The sequence below is a fragment of the Mustelus asterias genome, chromosome 22 (assembly GCF_964213995.1).
Source record: "Mustelus asterias chromosome 22, sMusAst1.hap1.1, whole genome shotgun sequence".
NCBI lineage: Eukaryota > Metazoa > Chordata > Chondrichthyes > Carcharhiniformes > Triakidae > Mustelus > Mustelus asterias.
In genome coordinates this window covers 32,730,608-32,752,080 of record NC_135822.1, presented here as the reverse complement: position 1 = coordinate 32,752,080, position 21,473 = coordinate 32,730,608, and the positions used below count along the sequence as shown (strand labels likewise).

The 21,473-nt window shown below is 42.0% G+C and overlaps 1 protein-coding gene across 6 annotated transcripts in view; it reads right to left on the bottom strand.

Moving 5' to 3' along the window:
* Positions 1-21,473, bottom strand: part of mtor (mechanistic target of rapamycin kinase) — a 316,990-nt gene that overhangs the window by 239,138 nt on the left and 56,379 nt on the right. For all 6 annotated transcript variants that reach the window (XM_078239102.1, XM_078239096.1, XM_078239101.1 and 3 more), the window contains exons 13-17: positions 18,235-18,440; positions 9,928-10,050; positions 9,521-9,604; positions 8,757-8,849; positions 1,596-1,730 (exon numbers count right to left, since the gene is read on the bottom strand). In XM_078239102.1, coding sequence (XP_078095228.1) covers positions 1,596-1,730; positions 8,757-8,849; positions 9,521-9,604; positions 9,928-10,050; positions 18,235-18,440 — 641 coding nt within the window. The remainder of the gene's footprint in view (positions 1-1,595; positions 1,731-8,756; positions 8,850-9,520; positions 9,605-9,927; positions 10,051-18,234; positions 18,441-21,473) is intronic.

Sequence of the window (21,473 nt, the reverse complement as noted above, 5' to 3'; positions counted from 1 at the left end):
TGGCTGTGCAGTTCCAGAAATTTAGTGCAATTGTGAAGGTGCAGAATTTCAGTGTGTTTGCTGGTAACCAGATATCCTATTAGTTCATGTATGGTAGCCAAAATATTGGTTGACATATCAGCAAACGGACTGAGTCCTTCCTGACCATATGTCCAATTCACACAGAAACAGCAGCAGTTAATCCAAATGCTTGTCCTGTACTTTCAATAATATAGAGATTTCTGTGGTTTTGAATCAGTTGTACATGTATTTTAAAAAGCAGATCATGAGGGATGAATGGGGAGAGAGGAGTAGGGAGGAAACAGCAACTTGCCATTGTCATACAATCTTTTCACAATTAGCGGTTAGCACTGCTGCCTCACAGTGCTAGGGACCAGAGTTCGATTCGGGCCTTGGGGTGCTCGTCAGTGCGGAGTCTGCATGTTCTCCCCATGTCTGCCTGGGTTTCCTCCGGGTGCTCCACTTTCCTTCCAAAAATGTGCGGGTTTGGTTGATTAGTCATGCTAAATTGACCCTTCTTGTCAGGGGTTTTTAGCAGGGTAAATATGTGGGGTTACAGGGATAGGGCCTGGGTGGACTTGTCAGTGCAGGCTTGTTGGGCCAAATGGCCTCCTTCTGCACTGTAGGGATTCTATAATTCTATGAAATGAACTGAGATTCATTCAGACTGTACAGTATATATTCCACAGAGTATAGTACATAGCTAACTGCTCCCAAAAACAGCATCCAGGATAGAAGGATAGTTAATGCGGGGGTCGGGCCTGGGGGTCGGGCCTGGGTGGGATTGTGGTCGGTGCAGACTCGATGGGCCGAATGGCCTCCTTCTGCACTGTAGGGATTCTACATACCAAAATCACAGGATCGGCAGTCAGGGGTGCAGAAGTTGGAAGAAAGCAGTTAGCAGGTAACCTTCATGCCATTTTCATATACCTTCGAGGTGTTGTCTTAAGAGTGGGACTGAGGACCTGGGAACATGCCTGCCATTCTCTCTCTCCTGGTTTGGAGATGATACATGGCACACACAGGCTTTAGGCTTGGGGAGTGAAATAACTCACATAATGGATAAATCCACAGAAAATACTGGATTATAATGCAGTGGCCCTATTTCTGCCTTGAACTTCCTTTAAGCACAGAATCATAGAATACAGAAATAAGCAAACCACGGTGGCACAGTGGTTAGCACTGCTGCCTCACAGCAGTAGGGATCCAGGTTCAATTCCGGCCTTGGGCGACTGTCTGTATGGAGTTTGCACTTTCTCCCTGTGTCTGCGTGGGTTTCCTCCAAGTGCTCCGGTTTCCTCCCACAATCCAAAGTGGACTAGGTTGCTAGCCACGCTAAATTGCCCCTTAGTGTCAGGAGGATTAGCAGGGTAAATATGTGGGATTAAGAGGTTAGGGCCTGGGTGGGATTGATGTCGGTGCAGACTTGATGGGCCAAACGGCCTTCTTCTACACCATAGGAATTCTATGATTTGAAATCATCAAGGATCCATACTGTATCAAAGTACTCCCTTCTTCCAATGGAAAAGGTTTAGATGTATACTTAAATCAACTGTGTAATGGTAGTCTGTACTTTTATATTTTCCATGCCTTACCTCTCTCCGAATACCCTGGTTTTGCTCAGTCTTAAGAAAGTTTAGCAGCACTTCAAGAAGAGATGGATATTTCCTGTAAGGTTCCACCACATAGCCTGTGCAAGCAACCTGTTGTCCCAGTGTCCACAGCGCCACCTGTCAATTTACACACAAACAGCAATAGTTAATCCAAATTCAATAATAGAATGATTTCTGTGGTATTGAATCAGTTGTATGTATATTTGAAAAAGCGGATCAAAAGAAAGGTGGTGGCAACAGGGAGTCAGGAGGAGAAGCAATAGAGAGAGAGAGAGTGGAAGTGGGGGAGGGGTGCAATGCGGAGAAAGACCAGGAGGAGAAGGGGCAAGGGGAGAGAGAGGAGAAGGAGGAGAGGAGAGGAGGAGGAGAGGAGGAGAAGGAGGAGGAGGAGAAGGGGCAAGGGGGGAGAGAGGAGGAGAAAGAGGAGGGGGTGACAGAGAGAGAGAGGAGGAGGGACAATGGGAAGGAAGGAAGGGGGGGGGGGGGAAGGGGAATGGCAATCAAGAAAGAAGATGGAACGGGGAAAGAGAAGGACGGGGAGAACAGAGAGAGATCTAGGGGCTAATTGGGAGAAAGGGGTGAAATGGAGAGAGAGAAAAGAGGGGAATGAGGAGAGTGGAACAGGCAGTGATGAGTCGGAAGAAGAAGGGTGAAATTCAACAAAAAAATCTTGAATACAACCATTCATTTCCTTCAGATTCAAACAGCTGGAAAGTAGCATAGTGGTAATGTAAACCAAAATTAGTGAACCAGAGGCTTGGAGTAATGATCCGGACACATTTGTTTAAATCTCACTATAGAATGGCAACGCAAAGGGAATATAAAATTAATAAAGCTGGAATAAAATACCCATTCATTAATGATAAATCTATAATGAACCCACCTGGTTTCACACTCAATCAATTTCTCACTCAATCACATAAGTGACTCTAGAAACACAACAATGTGTTTAACTCTTAACTCCCTATGAAGTGACCTAGCAAGGTCACTTGTGTTTGTATCAAATTCAGGGAGATAGTGGTGTCATGGGTAATGTGACTCGGCGAGTAATCCAGGAGGCCCAGGCAAATGCTTAACCGCCCAGTGAAATGGCAAATACTGGTCTTGCTATTGACGTCACATGCCATGAAGTAATGTTGTTTTAAAAAAAAAATTGCTACAGGGAAGTTGAAGAAAGATAAAAATGGTTATACCACCCACCATTAGCCTTGGAACTGGAAAGGACAAAGGCACACACTGCCCAGTTGGCCATGTAGTTTCATCCTGAGCTTCAAAATAGGGAACTATGGGAAATGCTATCAATAGGTGACTATCACTCTCAGGAAACAAATTAGAAATCGATCATGCCCACCCAGACCACAGCTTGATCGCACACCCCATCAAACAATTAGGAGTTAACCTTTCCTCATTTTGGCCAATTAGAATACAATACATTGCTGTATTGAAGTCCATTTGTAGTGGCTGCTGTTCAGAGGAGAACTTTCAACTGCTAATTTAGCCCATTTGGGTAAAGGCAAAGGCCAATAGGGAGACTGAAGGAGGTAAAAATCATTGAATGCAGTAGAATTTCGCCTGTAAATAAAGGACAGCACAGTTCCCTGGGAAGCTGCTGTGAAGATGTTTCAATGCATTTCCTACACTTGCAGATGGGCAGCACAAACAAGCAGACCAAGGGACAGAGGGTGAGAACTCAGCCATACAGCAGGCATGGATGTTTGGATGGTGTAACCATATAGACGTACCTCGTTAGTAATTATTATAATTTGACAAGTACATAGAGACTATAACTGGTTAACTATATTCACCTGACATAAATGAAGTAATCAGAACTATCAGTTGTGATTGGATATCAATGACTTTCAAACATATGTATCCTTGTAATTGGTATATGCAAATCACTTGCAAGATAAGCAAAAAATATATCTACCCATGGCATGTATCACTCAGTAAGTCTGTACACCACCTAGTGGAAGACAGACTTCCTTGCTATAGTGTGAATAAAGGCCAATTTAAAACTCCAAAGCCTTGTCTGGTCTGTCAAAGGTGCAAAGTACGCTTTTCGCTGGATAGCGGCGAAATTCCATTATCAGTGCTCCTCACTAATAGTCGAAAACTAGTACCAAATTAGGAAAGCTGGCCCACACACCAATCAAGATCATAGCTATGCTCACTAAATCATACCTAAAACCAATGTCTCATTATTATCCCTGGTGTTATACAGTGGTATACAGTCGGGATTCAACATTGATTCCACATCCCATGAAGTCTCTTGGCATCAGGTCAAACAGGGAAAGGAAACATCCTGCTAATGAAAATTAGTTCTCCTCCAGGTTGAACACCACTTGGAAGGAGTACTCAAGGTAGCATGAGCACAAAATGTACCCTGAATGGGGAATTTCAATGTTAATCCCAAAACTGGCTCATTAACACCATTACTGGCTCTGCTGCCCGAGTCCTGAAGGATATATCAGCCTATCTGGGCCTGCGGCAGGTGGTGAAAGAACCAATAAGAGGGAAAAAATCTACTGAACCCTCAACAGATCTGACAAAGCTTCTGGCAGCACATTTGCCTCCAAGTCAAAGATTCTGAGTTCAAGTTTAGCTCCAGGACATCAAGAGAGAGAATGCTACACTTTTGAAAGTGTCATATTTCAGAGGTGGCATTAAAGCAAGGACCCGTCTGCACTTTCGGGTGGGTAAAAAAGATTCTATGGCACTAGTTTGAAGTGCAGGGATGCCCTGGCCAATATTTACCCTTCAATCAGCATAACAAAAACAAATTATCGTCGCATTGCTGTTTGGTGGAGTTTGCTGTGTGCAAATTGGCTGCCGCATATCCTACATTACAAGAGTGACTGCATTTCAAAAGTACACTATTTACTATGAAGCATTATTAAGATATCCAGTGGTCACGAAAGGCACCATATAAATGCTAGTCTTTCTCCCATTTCATTTTTAGCAAGCAGACATCTATCAATCTCAAGATTAAAATTTAGAATTGATCCAGCATCGATAGCAGTTTGTGGAAGAGTTCTAAATTCCTAACATCCTTTGTGAATAGAAGTGTTGCTTGATTTCACTCCAAGGTTTGGCCATTTTTCCTAATCCTAGGAAGACTTCTCAATCAGATCTGTTGTTTGTTCTCCTTAATATCTTGAAAACTTGGATCAAATCACCCGTAACATTTTAAATTCCAGGGATTACAACCCTTGTTTGTTTAACCTCTCCTTATTGTTTAACTCTTAGGGTTCAGATATCATTCTGGTAAATCTACTTGACACTCTTCAAGGCCAATGCATCCATTCAAAGGTATGGTCTTCAGAACTGTTAGCAGTTAATTGTATATTAATGGTGTAGGTTAATTGTATGCAGGTGGTGGGCATTAACTGGTTATTCACTTGAGCTCCATATAAATAGAGTAAAACTGTGGTTGTTAAATTAGGTGTATTCTCGTAATGAGTGACTTTGTGGATAAACGCAAGTGTAAAAATTGGCTCCAATTTTATCCTTTACCAACTGGTCTTCTGGACTAGAATGCATATGATCTAATCAGTATATCCAAAGCAGGACTTCTATCCTGTTGCAGTCTAGTCCTCTGTATATAAAGTTGAATGGAATGCTAGCCGATTTAATTATTTTCTGTTCCAGTTCATGATATCTTAATAATCTGCGTACTCAGGCCCTCAAATCGCTTTGGACCGCCACTGCTCCTAGCTTTTCACCATTTAGAAGTCCTGTTCTACCTTTTTTAAGTTCAAAGTTGATGACCTCATTGTCCACATGAAAATCTATTTACCACAGTTTTTCCCATGCATTTAATCTATCAATACCTCTTGGCAATTTTACACTTCCATCTATAATGGCACCTCTCTTTGTATCGTTGGCAAACCTGGATATGTGGTTTTTTTATCCCTCCTCTAAGTCATTAATGATTAAATAATTGAGGCCCTTGGAGGATACCAACGGTCACTTCATGTCAATTAGAGAACCTGTCCATTATCCCACTTGTTTGTTTCCTTCTGCTCTGCCAATTTTCTAACCAGGTCAAAAATTTGTCTTTGATTCCATAAGCTTCAATTTTAGCTAATAGTTTCTTATGAGGCTCTTTATCAAATGCTTTATTCAAAGTCTATTGAAATAACATCCATAAACATTTCCTAATCCACAGCTTTAGCCATCTCTTCAAAAGCTTAAATCAGACTCATAAGGCATGACCTACCTCTAAAATTCATGCTGGCTTTCTCCCATCAGCTGAAACTTTAATCATTTGGTCATCTTTGTCTTAGATATAGACTCTAACAAATTACTGACAACAGATGTTGGGACTAACTGGTTTATGATTTCTGGTTTCAATTTTTTTAAAGAACGAAGTGCTTTTCCACAGCAACATTGAGAAAATCAGATACACAAAAGGTACTAAAACAAAAAGTGCTGGAAAATCTCAGCAGGTCTGAGGGCATCTGAGAGAGAACGGAGCCAATGTTTTGTGTCTGGATGACCCTTCGCCAGCTCTGACAAAGAGTCATCCAGTCATGATACGTTGGGCTCTACTAAACATAGAAACATAGAAACCCTACAGTGCAGAAGGAGGCCATTCGGCCCATCGAGTCTGCACCGACCACAATCCCACCCAGGCCCTACCCCCACATATTTTACCCGCTAATCCCTCTAACCTACACATCCCAGGACTCTAAGGGGCAATTTTTAACCTGGCCAATCAACCTATCCCGCACATCTTTGGACTGTGGGAGGAAACCGGAGCACCCGGAGGAAACCCACGCAGACACAAGGAGAATGTGCAAACTCCACACAGACAGTGACCCGAGCCGGGAATCGAACTCAGGACCCTGGAGCTGTGAAGCAGCAGTGCTAACCACTGTGCTACCGTGCCACTCTCTCTCCAGATGCTGAGAGACCAGCTGAGATTTTCCAGCATTTTCTGTTTTTGTTTCAGATTCCAGCATCCACAGTATTTTGCCTTTATCTTAGGTACACACAGATATATTGAAATCACAGCTACAGATTCACACCACTTTGGTACTCCAACACTGTACTACTCATAGTAAGTACATTTTTAAAAAATTAACAAAGATCTAATAACTAATTTTAGATCCTCATTAAAACTTCAAAGAATCGATCACTGATCTCTAAATAATAGTAAGAAGTTTAACAACACCAGGTTAAAGTCCAACAGGTTTATTTGGTAGCAAAATGGTGGCTTTTGCTACCAAATAAACCTGTTGGACTTTAACCTGGTGTTGTTAAACTTCTTACTGTGTTTACCCCAGTCCAACGCCGGCATCTCCACATCATGACTCTAAATAATAAGCAGGACAAGTCTATAAGATTCTCATTACAATTATTAAAATTCACATTAAGTTAACAAAAAGGCAGAGTAATTTTTAAACTTTCAAAAATAACAGTTACTTTAAACTGACTGTCAAATATGCTCCTCCAAGCTCATTCAAATTCTAATATGTCCAAGTCCTTTTGATAAATGAATTTCACATTAAGTCATTTGTTTGCCATTGCAAATACAGAAGATAATCAATCAAGAAGACAACACAATCTGTTGAGGGAACTAACATCCGGAACTATTGTTGATGGCCAGGCATTATGCATTTAATCTCTCGATTTCCCATACATTTCAAATTCACCAGTCTTTTTGCCACTGTGGGAAAGCAGCCATGAAGGCCAGGTGTTGTTTCCTCCCACCACTCCATACGGAGGGATTTCCAATCTCCCCCAACCCATGCCACACACCTGCTAAAAAGACAGTTTTCAGAATAATTTGGGCATCTTTTGAGAAATTCCTGCCCGTCTAAAGCTTCTAGTTGGAAGTGTAGATTAGGTAAAAGTAGAACCAAGCAAAAAGAAAATGACACTGGGACTTGTAACATTAAAATAGCACAATTACTTTATCCTCACTGATATGCTACAACTATACAGTTTTTCCCTCAACACAAATAAACCATCCAAGTTATATTCATTACTCATTTCTATGTCAGTTTAAAATCTCAGCTACACATACAGGAATAGAAATACACAGGAGGATAAGCTGACAATCGCTGCTACAGCTTGTTTCAAACCCAGACGGATCAAAGAGGACTCGGGCCAATTTTTCTAATACTCCTCAGGTCCAGTGCTGTATAGGAGCAGTTCACCAAGATTTCCTGCCTTGGGACATTATGATAAGCATGGGGCACCCTTGGGGCAAGTTTGTTTCCCGTGTAGGGAAACGTGCAGGAAAGTGAAACACAGCTGCAGGCCTCTCCCATAGTCTACCAACTTCTCACTCATGCTGCCAGGAACCTGAAGCTAAATAGCAGAAATTGGGAATTAGATTCCAGAGCATCAACTGGGCTGATCTTAAAAACAAAACTGACAAACACTTCTCCAGAGCAAGTTCTAGTTCTCCAGAGCATCTGAGGCTGTAGGCCATTAAAGCTTCATCCAACCAGTATTGTGGATGATGTGAGAATGCAAACCATATGCCGTTTCACATTACACTTAGTTGGAAAGTCTCACACAGAACAATGAGACAATGTCAATTTTGTTGGTCTTCACATTATTCACATTGACAAACTCAGTGCAAAGTTAATGACTGAAGTTTTACGGACTTAATTTTACCATCTTAAATTAGAGTAAAATTTGGGATCCAAATTTTCCCCTTTGACGTTTATATGAGTTGATCAAGAATGACAATCAATACTGGGACTGTACTTTTTTCATGGAACCAAAATAATTTACAAATTATCACCCAATTCTGAAACCATTAGTGACTGGAAGTACTACTTTACAAAACTTTTACACAAAGACGACATCTTCATAAAGTTTACTTTGTATTTTTTGTAGTTGCAATAACAATGCTTCTATTTCACACTGAATTGTTCCACAGGATAACCATTTCAGCACTTCGTGTATTTGATAAACATGACTCAATTTACAACATTTAAAGAGGCTTTGTCATCAGTATAATACTGATTTTTTTCTCCTCACTGGCAGGCACTTATCTAAATCATCAACCTGTATACAAAAAAATGAAAGCACTTAATTTGCAACTTTCGAAATACTCTAGTAGTCATTTAAATTGTTACTATAAAAAAGCACAGGTGAAATATAAATGGGTGTGCAGTGTTCTACCTGTCTTTTCGCAAGTGAAGAAGAATCCTGAAGCATATCCATTATGATAGGAAATAGTTCATCCATCCACTTTCGCATCTCCAATCCACTCACCTTCAGGAACAAATATTAGTAACATTAAGAAGCCTCAATTGAAAACAGAAGGCTGTGAATTAAGGAACAGATTTACACTACTCAAGCTTTAAACATTCAATCTTACAACTGACCAGTCTCCATTCCACCTCCCAGATATATAAAAGCAAGTCAAAAATCAGGAATCTACCTTTAATGCAACGTGAATATTTCTGATAGGGTTCAAGCCCCTAACCCAGAATGTCATTGCAATGCAGTCCTGTGGGAGTGTTATGTTGTCTGTAGTAACGTCTTTGAGAAGGGACATTAAACTGATGCTCCTTTCTGCTTGTTCGGGTGGGTATTAAAGGTCACAGGGTATTAAAGGTCACATTTAAAGATGAACAATGGAGTTCTAAGGATGTCCCAGCCTACATTTCTCCCTCAACCAACACTACCAAAATGGATCAATTGATCAATTATCACAATGTTATTTGTTTAGCCTCACTGTGTTCAGAGAGTATTGGATCGATGTGCAACAATAATGCCGATTACAGTCCAAAAGTAACTTGCTGTTTTTGAAATACTTGTGGTCTCTTTCCACATAATTCAACTTTGTTCCACCCATATTGTATTGCATATTTTATATTTAAGTTTCTAATCCATACTTGCAACAAATTGTATTGTACAAAATACTCAAATATTAACCTTACCTGGGCAAGTTCACCGATTGTGGCCAGAACACTAACAATTACACCAGGGTTGGGATCATGATCCTTCAGTTTTAAGATTAAGGCCTGGGAAGAAGCATACAAAATGAGAGACTGGTTTTTGTAACCTTAAAACAGCACAATTACTTTTATCTTCATCAAAATGCTGCAACTACACAGTATTTTCCTCTGCTCAAATAGACCATTCAAGTTACATTCATTACTCATTTCTACATCAACTTGAAATTTCAGTCTTTTGACAACAAATACATAGTTTCTATTTTCCCCACATTTAATATGTGTTCTTCTTGTCAATGAACATTAATAAAATTGCAATTTTAAACTTTCAACGACGGGTTCATTTTTGACAATAATCACTGCAGGAAAAGTCATTCCTTCTCCTCACTTACCTTGAGAATAGGCTCCATATATGGGCGGATAAGGCGGGGGGCATTTGAAACCAGGTGGCCCAACATTCTGGCACTTTGCTCTTTGTTTCGACCTACTCCACTGTGTTCTAGTTCAGTTAAAATCTATGAATCATAAATAAATTACAAATGGACTGAAAGTCAATACATTTTTTTATTTTGACAACAACTGTTCTACGCAACCTGGAAAAGATCTCACATTAGTGGCCAGATATTGACCGATTTCGCTACTTTCTGTATACTTCAAGATCTTTGAGCATCTTATCTTGCAATGCGCAACTCTGGAACGTCGACCAAGCGGCTTCTGTAAGGGGTGCGGTCGGTGATTAAGATCTGGCACTCACCACCTATATTGAAAATGGCTTCCAAAAGAACCTGAATACTGACATAGTGCTAATGGACTTCAAGGCTGTCTTTAATACAGAGTGGTGCACTGGCCTGCTCATAAAGCTGTGCAGCATACTTCCAACCTGGTTCAGGACAGTTGCTGAAATACTCCTTCTCAATAGACAAATTGGGCAAGGGAAAAGTGCATGAAGTTTATTTAATAGTCACAAGTAAGACTTACATTAACACTGCAATGAAGTTACTGTGAAATTCCCCTCGTCTCCATACTGCGGCAGCTGTTCAGGTCAATGTACCTAACCAGCACGTCTTTCAGAATGTGGGAGGAAACTGGAGCACCCAGAGGAAACCCATGAAGACATGGGGAGAATGTGCAAACTCCACACAGACAATGACCCAAGCCGGGAATCGAACCTGGGTCCCTGGCGCTGTGAAGCAGCAGTGCTAATCGTGCCACCCATAAAGTGCCGTGCATAGAGAAGATAATCCAAAAGACAACTACAGAGCTCAGTGCTAGCCCCAATCCTGTTCTAATATTCATATATTATGACTGACCTACCAACCATGTCTCCCAAATTCACCTATGCTGATGCCATCTGTTGTGCCACCCCAAGCTCCATTCTTTTGCACTTAACCAAGATGTTACAAAATTGATGGACTACTGCAGCACATAGCATCTCACATTAAATCCCTTTAAAACCATATCCAATGTATCCCACCTCCACAGTACCAATGCCAAGAAAATTGCATGTCTATATAAATGGCCAGAGAATAAAGCACAAGTCCCACCCCCCATACCTGGAAGTGACTCTAGGTAGAATCTGGCCTTCCGAGAACATTTGAAGAAAGCAGCAGCAAAGGTCAAGACTAGGAACAACCTGCTAATGCAAGTTTGGTCTATATGGGGTGCTGCTGCAACAACATTTTGGACCTCAGCACTTGTCCTATCTCCGTATTCCAAAGTAGACTACTGTGCATCTGTCTGACAAAGGTTATCGCACACACGTTGTGTTGACGCTCAACTGAATGCAACAATGCACATCACAACTGGAATCTCTGTTCAACATCCCTCCCTTGGTTTCCTATCCTGTCAAACATCACTCTACTACACATTCCTCAATTGACAAAAGCCCAGAAGTTGGCTGAAATCATCTGTGCTTCAGCTCACTTAACATTCCATGATGACCTATTCAACCCACCTACTGCCCACCTTCTATCTTGGCACCTCAAATGGAGCACCCTTCCTGAGCAAGATCTACCAGCAGACATCCTTTGGATCAAGGAATGGGAAAGACAGGAAGTCACTAACAAGTTCCTTGTCACAAAACTATATGTCGAATGGCGGGCTTTGAACTGTCATAATGATAGTCGTCCTTGCTAAATAGGTTCAAAATAAGTTCAAAATAAGCCAGGGCCCCTGTGCAGCCAAACTCTATTGCTGGGTCCTCAGTACAAACCCCTTAATGCACTTGTGGAAAGACACTAACAATTATGTAAATTACGGAGGAGTTTCTCCTCTGCAGACTAAATGGTGGACTAATCACCAACTCAACAAATGAGTGTGTCGCTTGGGTTCAGGGATTTGCATTCGATAAATAAATACAGGAATGAAAAACACCACACATTCAGAATAAAGTAATTCAGATTACTTTAAGTGCTTTCTGGTAACATTGTACTGTTAATGCATTTTGCAGAATGCAGGCAAAGAAACAATACTGAACATTGTTGGGAAATGAACAGAATTATCAAATCAGATGGCAATGGAGTTATTCCATATGAAATGTTCCTAACTATATTAACCAATAAAGATCCAAATATCTCTCATTCCAAAATTATTGCACATGAAAAGACTATTGGGACTATTCGCAAAGGATATGAAATAATTTTCAACACATTTATTGCAGAGTCTAGATTATAGGACTGACAACTCAATGCACGGGATGGAAATTCACAAGGCTTGCCCTTCTTGGATCACTACTTTAAAGTTTATTTATTAGTGCCACAAGTAGGCTTACGTTAACACTGCAATGAAGTTACTGTGAAAATCCCCGAGTCGCCACACTCCAGCGCCTGTTGGGATACACTGAGGGAGAATTTAGCATGGCCAATGCACCTAGCCAGAATGTCTTTCGGACAGTGGGAGGAAACTGGAGCACGCGGAGGAAACACACACAGACACGGGGAGAACGTGCAGACTCTGCACAGACAGTGATCCAAGCCAGGAATCGAACCCCGGTCCCTGGCGCTGTGAGGCAGCAGTGCTAATTACTGTGCCACCATGCTGCCCATGCCTACATGCCTCCTAGCATCCACTGAGAGAGTGGCAATGGTGGAATCTATGAAAACGAAATCTGCAAAAGTTACAGAACAAAACAGAGACCCTGAAAGTTTGACATCTGTTCTGAATTTACACTGAAAGGATCACCAGATAATTCAGAAAATGATTTCATTTCCTCCTGGGGCAGACCTGAGAGAGACCTATACTGTGCAATGATTTAGCCTGTAACAGTGTCTCAGTTGAGTTTTGATTTATCATAATGTTTCCATTTCCAAAACTGGAGACTTTAAAGGAAATGGCACGTTCCAACTTAGTTCCCTTAACAGAATTAAATCCCTCTATTTCCCTTCTTTTCTCTTCCTTGCATCAACTCCTGCATGAGTGGTCCCAGAATTTAGAGTGCAGCAGAGGGCAAAGAAATGCAGGACCTTATAACATTACCCCCTTCTCTCTCTCTCTCCCTCTTTCCCCTGCCCGGACTTCCCTTCCCCCCAGCAGGAATCAGCTGGGGACAATCCACAAAAATCAGGGAGGTTGGAAGGCTGGGGATTGGGACTTGAAGGATGTGGGCAGAGGCTGTTTGCATTGTAGAGTGGAGAGGGAATTCATGATCAGCACAAAGGAGATACCTTCACAGGTTGGGAGGGGTTGTTGGAAGGGGCGCGTTTCTGCTCCTCCTGATCAACGATTTCCGGTCTCCCATGTGGTAGGCCTGTGATTTCTTGAATGGATTTGATGATTTAAAGCTGAATTAAGGGTCTTGTAAAGTGAAGGATTCATATCAGGTCTGTTGTATTTGAATATATAGGAGGCTGGTTCTTAGGTGAGCTTTGAAACTGGAAAAACTTTGGCTGCTTGATGACCTGCAGCTAGTTTCAGAGTGTGGTTCTCAGGCTGACTGACGATTGATTGTTCTGATGGATCTAATGGGCGCTGGGTTCAGTCACTGAAAACAGCTTTGATCATATGATTACTGGGTTAATACTTCTGAGGCCCATCCAATCTAGTTGGTTTGGGAAGGTCATAGTGATGCACTGGGAAGTTAATAGTGGCCATTGAATTTCAATCTTCCCTTTTGTCCAGAATGTTTCCTCCCACAGTCCAAAGATGTGCGAGTTAGCCATGATTGGCCATGCTAAATTGCCACTTAGTGTCGGGGGACTAGCAGGGTAAATATGTGGAGCTACAGGGATAGGGGCTGGGTGGGATTGTGGTCGGTGCAGACTCGATGGGCCGAACAGCCTCCTTCTGCACTGTAGGGATTCTATGATTCTATGAATCATGGGGGCAGGCAATCTGGAACCTCCACAGTCTTTAGGTATTGGCCCGCCCTTAAACAATGATATGTGTGAATTTAACAAATTGCTGTGTGGTATCCTTATCTATGTCCATATTTAAGAAGATATTCACCAGAAACTTGATATGGTCTGTAGTCTGAATGCCAAAAGTTACATAATTTGCAGCAGCCACCTTAACAGGTTGTTTATGTCCAATTTTTAAAAGTACTGCCTGAAAGTTCATAAAATGACATGTCTATAACGGACATGACACTACCCTTCAAAAATGTATTTCATTGGCTATAAAGAGTTTTGTAACATCCGGAGGTGTCACATAAACACAAGCCTCTTTTTCTTCCAAAGCCCTGCCAAGGACTCGCCGATCCCATTCTCCAGTCTGCTTCTCGGAGCCACAAACGTTTTCTGAGAAAGATATACCATTTGATCTCATCTCTGGCATTGGTTCTGTAATTCAGCCTGAAGAACTGATTCCGCGTGGACAGACTTAGATTGGAATTTGGCTGGTCCATCAAATTTTCCATCCCGCCCACGACGATTCTGCCATAGGCGGGACAGAAAATCCTGGCCTCAGTCTGTTGGAGTAAACGTACACAAAGACTTTGTATATGCACGCAGAGGTGAAGTTGATAGAGATTTAGCAATCTTAATAGGTTTAATGCTCAATGTGTTCAAACAATGCACAGCAGCATATTTTGAACTAAACTAAAAAAAGAACACAGTTCAGGAGAAAGTCACAATCAAAGTGGATGGTGCTCAGATAACATACCTTAGATATGATGTCCATTTGTGATAATTTTAAAAAAGGAACAGAATCAAGCACTGGAAACAGTGCAAAAATATAGAGAGCAGTGAAAAAAAAAAGCTACAAGATTGACCATTAACACCAGAAGTCTGAGCTACAAACAAGACTGATGAAACTTGGACTTCTAAGCCTTGCAAAATGAGATGCAGGAGCTGTGCAAAAAATTCAACACAGAACAGGTTTAAAAACTACACAATATCCCTAACCTAGTCTGTTTCACATTGTTTACATATTTTGAGCCCCCCCCACCCCTCCCACCCCCAACTCAAACATGTTTTCAGTGTTGCTTGAGACCTCAACTGAATGAACAAAAGCTGTTGAGAATCTCCCAACAACAATGAATTACCATTAAATAAAAAATGAAATTACTTACTAACGTTCATTGTTTTTCATATTAATGCTTTTAATTACAGAGTGATCAATGTTCCCTGTATATGGCGTGACTGCGTAGCAACCTAAAACCCCTTCACAGGCATGTGCGAGTTGGTCCCTTTCTAAGTTGCTGTGTGTGCTCAGTGATGCAAAACCAATTGAAGGGGGCCACTATTTACTTAAAACAAAAAAGAGGGAACACTGATCGAGATGCTTTCTTTCTATTTAACACACATTCTGTAAGACGTGCTGGTTAGGTGCATTGACCCAAACAGGCGCCGGACTGTGGCGACTGGAGGAATTTCACAGTAACTTCATTGCAATGTTAATGTAAGCCTTACTTGTGTCTAATAAATAAACTTTAAATTCAATAATTATTCTCTTCTCCTCCCCACCCTGAAATATCCAATGTAGATAGATGGCAGTGTGCAGAGTCAAGACTGGATCAGTGATTTACTTTCCAGTATCTTTCAGTCGATGTTTCCTAAAAATACACAAAAGGCACTCACTCACTCCATCTACTGGCAAAAGAAACATTTCCGGAAAGAATTTGAAATGAACACAAAACCATACTGTAAAGAGGTCTCTAGCACCTGTAAAGACAAAATATAGGGTAATGTTTCTACACCGAAAATAGTAACATGCTCACAACTCCTTAAATTATCTCATTGGCTTTCCTAACAATGTGCACAATAATCTGTGGAAATTGTAATGTTTCAATTTACAGCATATTCCAATGGTTCCTGCCTAGTAACAAGGGTAGGTTCCCCAGACCAGTTCAAGAGTCAGTCAGTTTTAGTCAATCATTTAGTCAGGTGAAAAAGAAGGTGGCTAACTCCATGCAGCTGAAGTGCTGTTAGCTCTGAGGAACTGGGGACCAAGTGAAGCTCCAAGAGCTATTTGGTAGCTCTGTGCAGTTGGGTTCTCAGAAGAAGCCAGTTGGGAGCTGGGAAGGAAGTGGGATGTCACTGGCTCCATGCTGCTGAGGGGGCCAGGGTTCAGAGAAGCTCAAGGAAGCCCACGTGCAGCATTTGCTCAGTGGAACTGGGGGGAAATAGAAGCTCGGAGAAACCCAGCAGCAGTATTCTGCTCAGAGTAGCTAAAGAGCTGGAATGTACCAGTGATTGGATTCTAGAGTGAGGACTAGAAATCCCTAAAAGGGGAGACAGAGTTTTAAAGAGTGAACAACTTTTCAGACAGTGGAGAGAATTCCAACACAGGATCGTCAAAGGTGGAGATTGGAAACCCTCATGAGGAAGACGAGGTTTTGGTGAGATTGATTGACTGTCTGGGTGGGTTCTTGAGAAATCTATGGGTTCTTGTTGTCTTACGAAAATATGAACATACAAAATAAGAGAAGGCCATTCAGCCCATCAAGCCTACTCCGCCATTCAATAAGATTATGATTGATCTGTTTATGATTAGAGTTGTGTATTCTCCCACCTACCTCCAATAACCTTGGATTCCCTTCCCTAACAAGAATCTATCGACCTCTGTCCAGAAGGCAGTGGAAGTAGGGTCACTGAATATTTTTAAGACAAAGTTGCACAAGCCTCAGAGAAAAAAAGTCCTCCTCATCTCTGTCCAATAAGGGCGACCCCTAATTTTAAAACAGTGCTCCCTAGTTCAGGACACACCCACGGAGGAATCATCCTTTCCACGACCACTTTGTCAAGACCCTGGATCTTACATGCTTCAATCAAGTCACCCCTTACTCTTCTAAACTGCAATGGAAACAAGCCCTGCCTGTCCAACTTATCCTCATAAGACAACCTGCTCTTTCCATACATCTATCCAGTAAGCTGCCTCTGAACCACTTCCAACTCTTGGTTACATCTGTCATTTACTCTGTAAGGTGGTGTGCAGGAGCAGTTTGTCTGCTAATTTGTGCATACCTCATGTTAATTCTGAATGTTAGAGTCTCAGGCATACATGAAAATTATGTACATTTCTAACTTTGTATAGTAAAGTTTATCAAGTTTTTTCAAAATCTGTGGAATTTTGTGGCTCTATTCCAAAAGCAGGTGCCTTTCATTTCAACTTTTAACTATGTTAAACAAAACCCTACTGGTCCCTAACCGGACCTCCTCCCACATTCTGGGGTCTGACCAAGGGTCTTTTTACCAAATCAATGATCTTAATATTGGTCTTAAGAATATGGTGTTGAAATTTGCAATGGTACCAGAATAGCACATGTTGATCATGTATTAGAAGATCAAGAGGTATTGATAATATGGGGAATGGACTAGAAAATGAAAATTAATGATATTAAGCACGAGATGGTACATTTTGGTTGAAGAAAAGTAGTGATGATAATTGGAATAGAAAAATTCTCAGTATTCAAAAGAAAAGCACAAGGATTTGGGAAAATATTGAAGGCAGCACCTTTGCTTGAGTATGCTAGAATGAAATTCTAGCTTTTATCACAACAGGTATTGATGAGCCTATATAAAATTTTAAACTATCGGTTAGAGTGCTATGAGCAGTATCAGGCAATGGGATAGAGTCATAGAGGTTTACAGCATGGAAACAAGCCCTTCGGCCCAACTTGTCCATGCCACCTTTTTTTTTAAAACCCCTAGGCTAGTCCCAATTGCCTGCAATTGCTTCTATACCCATGTAACTGTCTAAATGTTTTTTAAAAGACAAAATTATACCTGCCTCCACTACTACATCTGGCAGCTTGTTCCAGACGCTCACCACCCTCTGTGGAAAAAATTGCCCCTCTGGACCCTTTTGTATCTCTCCCCTCTCACCTTAAACCTATGCCCTCTAGTTTTAGACTCTCCCACCTTTGGGAAAAGATATTGACCATCTAGCTGATCTATGCCCCTCATTATTTTATAGACCTCTGTAAGATCTGGACCTACGCTCCAGTGAAAAAAGTCCCGGTCTATCCAGCCTCTCCTTATAACTTAAACCATCAAGTCCCGGTAGCATCCTTGTAAGTCTTTTTGCACTCTTTCTAGTTTAATAATATCCTTCCAATAATAGGACATTGAGGTTTGAGTGATAGCACAACAACACAGATTCTCTAGGATTCTGCCTGGTATTTAGATTTTTTTAAAGTTGAAAAATGTGGACTTCATATTTAAGGTAACAATAGTTTTTTTTTGCTTTCCTCATTTATCTGGATGCAAAGTACATCCGTTTGTAATCATATGTACCACCGAACAATAATAATAAATGTCTACCTGTATCAGCATTTTGCGAAGAAAAGGCATCACAAACGCGGGATTCATGCTGCTCAGTCTACCGATAGTGCAGATGGCGAGTTCTCGAATTTCAAACACTTCATCATTCAGTGCTACAAAAAGAGCTTGTAGGTTCTCGGCCTGGGCTAAATGAGCATCAAATCGCTCGTCCAATGAGGCCAACACACAGTAACGAATGTCAGGATCTGAATAAATGAGAGAATTAAATTAGGAATTAAAATAAAACTAGCAAGTTTTAACATTTATTAATCTGTTACGCCCAACTACCATTATAAAGTTACATATTTAAAGGTTTACTACTTAAAAATAAAATAGTGCAATAGCAAAATTGTGGAATGTTTCCAGTTGTTACTTTATCCCTAAAATGTCAGGTTTACTGTACAGTTTACAGGTAAAGGTTGCCCCATGCAGTTTTGACTCTCATAAAATCAGATTCTAAATGACAGTGGGGCACAAAAGCTACAGCAGGCAATAAATATCATGGTCATCCTGACCAGATTTACCTGTCCCAAGTGTTTGGTCTAAGGCACCAGACTCAAGGATTCAGTCCTTCCCGTGGGCTGGGTGTTTTGGTCTCCAACTGGAGGCATGGGCTTGAATCCCACATCTGACCTTAACTTTGGGGCGGCACGGCAGCACAGTGCTTAGCACTGCTGCCTCACAGTGCCGGGGATCCGGGTTCGATTCCCGGCTTGGGTCACTGTCTGTGCGGAGTTTGCACGTTCTCCCTGTATCTGTGTGGGTTTCCTCCAGGGGTTCTGGTTTCCTCCCATAGTAAAAAGTCTCACAACACCAGGTTAAAGTCCAACAGGTTTATTTGGTAGCACAAGTCACAAGCTTTTCGAGCACCGCCCTTTCATCAGGTGAGTGGGACTTGTGTTCACAAACAGGGCATATATAGACACAAGTTCAATTTACAAGATAATGGTTGGAATGCGAGTCTTTACAGGTAATCAAGTCTTAAAGGTACAGACAATGTGAGTGGAGAGGGGGTTAAGCACAGGTTAAAGAGATGTGTATTGTCTCCAGACAGGACAGTTAGTGAGATTTTGCAAGCCCAGTCAAGTTGTGGGAGTTACAGATAGTGTGACATGAACCCAAGATCCTGGTTGAGGCCGTCCTCATGTGTGCGGAACTTGGCTATCAGTTTTTGCTCAGCAATTCTGCGTTGTCGTGTGTTGTGAAGGCCACCTTGGAAAACGCTTACCCGAAGATCAGAGGCTGAATGCCCGTGACTGCTGAAGTGTTCCCCACCAGGAAGGGAACACTCTTTTTTGATGATTGTCGAGCGGTGTTCATTCATCTGTTGTCGTAGCGTCTGCATGGTGTCCCCAACGTACAGGACCTTCAACTGATGCTATACACTAGATACATCAATGACATTTTCTTCCTTTCGACTCATGGCGAACAATCATTGAAACAACTATATGACATCAAATCAACAAGTTCCATCCCACCATCAGACTCACCATGGACTACTCTCCAGAATCGGTTACATTCTTGGACACACGCATTTCCATCAAGGATGGTCACCTCAGCACTTCACTGTACCGTAAGCCCACGGATCACGTCACGATGCTCCACGTCTTCAGCTTCCACCCTAAACACATTAAAGAAGCCATCCCCTACAGACAAGCCCTCTGTATACACAGGATCTGCTCAGATGAGGAGGATCGCAACAGTCACCTCCAGCGGCTGAAAGATGTCCTCATAAGAGCAGGATATGGCACTCGACTCATCGATCAACAGTTCCAATGCGCCACAGCAAAAAACCACACCGACCTCCTCAGAAGGCAAACACGGGACACGGCGGACAGAGTACCCTTTGTCGTCCAGTACTTCCCCGGAGCGGAGAAGCTACGACATCAACATGTCATCGATGAAGACGAACATCTTGCCAAGGCCATCTCCATACCCCCACTTCTTGCCTTCAAATAACCGCATAACCTCAAACAGACCATTGTCCGCAGCAAATTACCCAGCCTCCAGGAGAATAATGACCACGACACCACACAACCCTGCCACAGCAACCTCTGCAAGACGTGCCGGATCATCGACATGGATGCCATCATCTCACGTGAGAACACCATTCACCAGGTACACAGTACATACTCTTGCAACTCGGCCAACGTTGTCTACCTGATACGCTGCAGGAAAGGATGTTCCGAGGCATGATACATTGGGGAGACCATGCAGACGCTACGACAACGGATGAATGAACACCGCTTGACAATCACCAGGCAGGAGTGTTAGAACATTACAGCGCAGTACAGGCCCTTCGGCCCTCGATGTTGCACCGACCAGTGAAACCAATCTAAAGCCCATCTAACCTACACTGTTCCAATATCATCCATATGTTTATCCAATGACCATTTAAATGCCCTTAATGTTGACGAGTCCACTACTGCTGCAGGCAGGGCATTCCACACCCTTACTACTCTCTGGAGTGAAGAACTAACCTTTGACATCTGTCCTATATCTATCACCCCTCAATTTAAAGCTATGTCCCCTCGTGCTAGCTATCACCATTCGAGGAAAAAGGCTCTCACTATCCATCCTATCTAATCCTCTGATCATCTTGTATGCCTCTATTAAGTCACCTCTTAACCTTCTTCTCTCTAACGAAAACAACCTCAAGTCCCTCAGCCTTTCCTCATAAGACCTTCCCACCATATCAGGCAACATCCTAGTAAATCTCCTCTGCACCCTTTCCAATGCGTCCACATCCTTCCTATAATGCGGTGACCAGAACTGTATGCAATACTCCAAGTGCGGCTGCTCCAGAGTTTTGTACAGCTGCAACATGACTTCCTGGCTCCGAAACTCAATCCCTCTATCAATAAAAGCTAACACTCCGTACACCTTCTTAACAACCCTATCAGCCTGGGTGCCAACTTTCAGGGATCTATGCGCATGGACACCGAGATCTCTCTGTTCATCCACACTACCAAGTAACTTACCATTAGCCCAGTACTCTGTAATCCTGTTACTCCTTCCAAAGTGAATCACCTCACATTTTTCCACATTAAACTCCATTTGCCACCTCTCAGCCCAGCTCTGCAGCTTATCTATGTCCCACTGTAACCTGCAACAACCTTCCGCACTGTCCACAACTCCACCGACTTTAGTGTCATCCGCAAATTTACTAACCCATCCTTCTACGCCCTCATCCAGGTCATTTATAAAAATGACAAACAGCAGTGGCCCCAAAACAGATC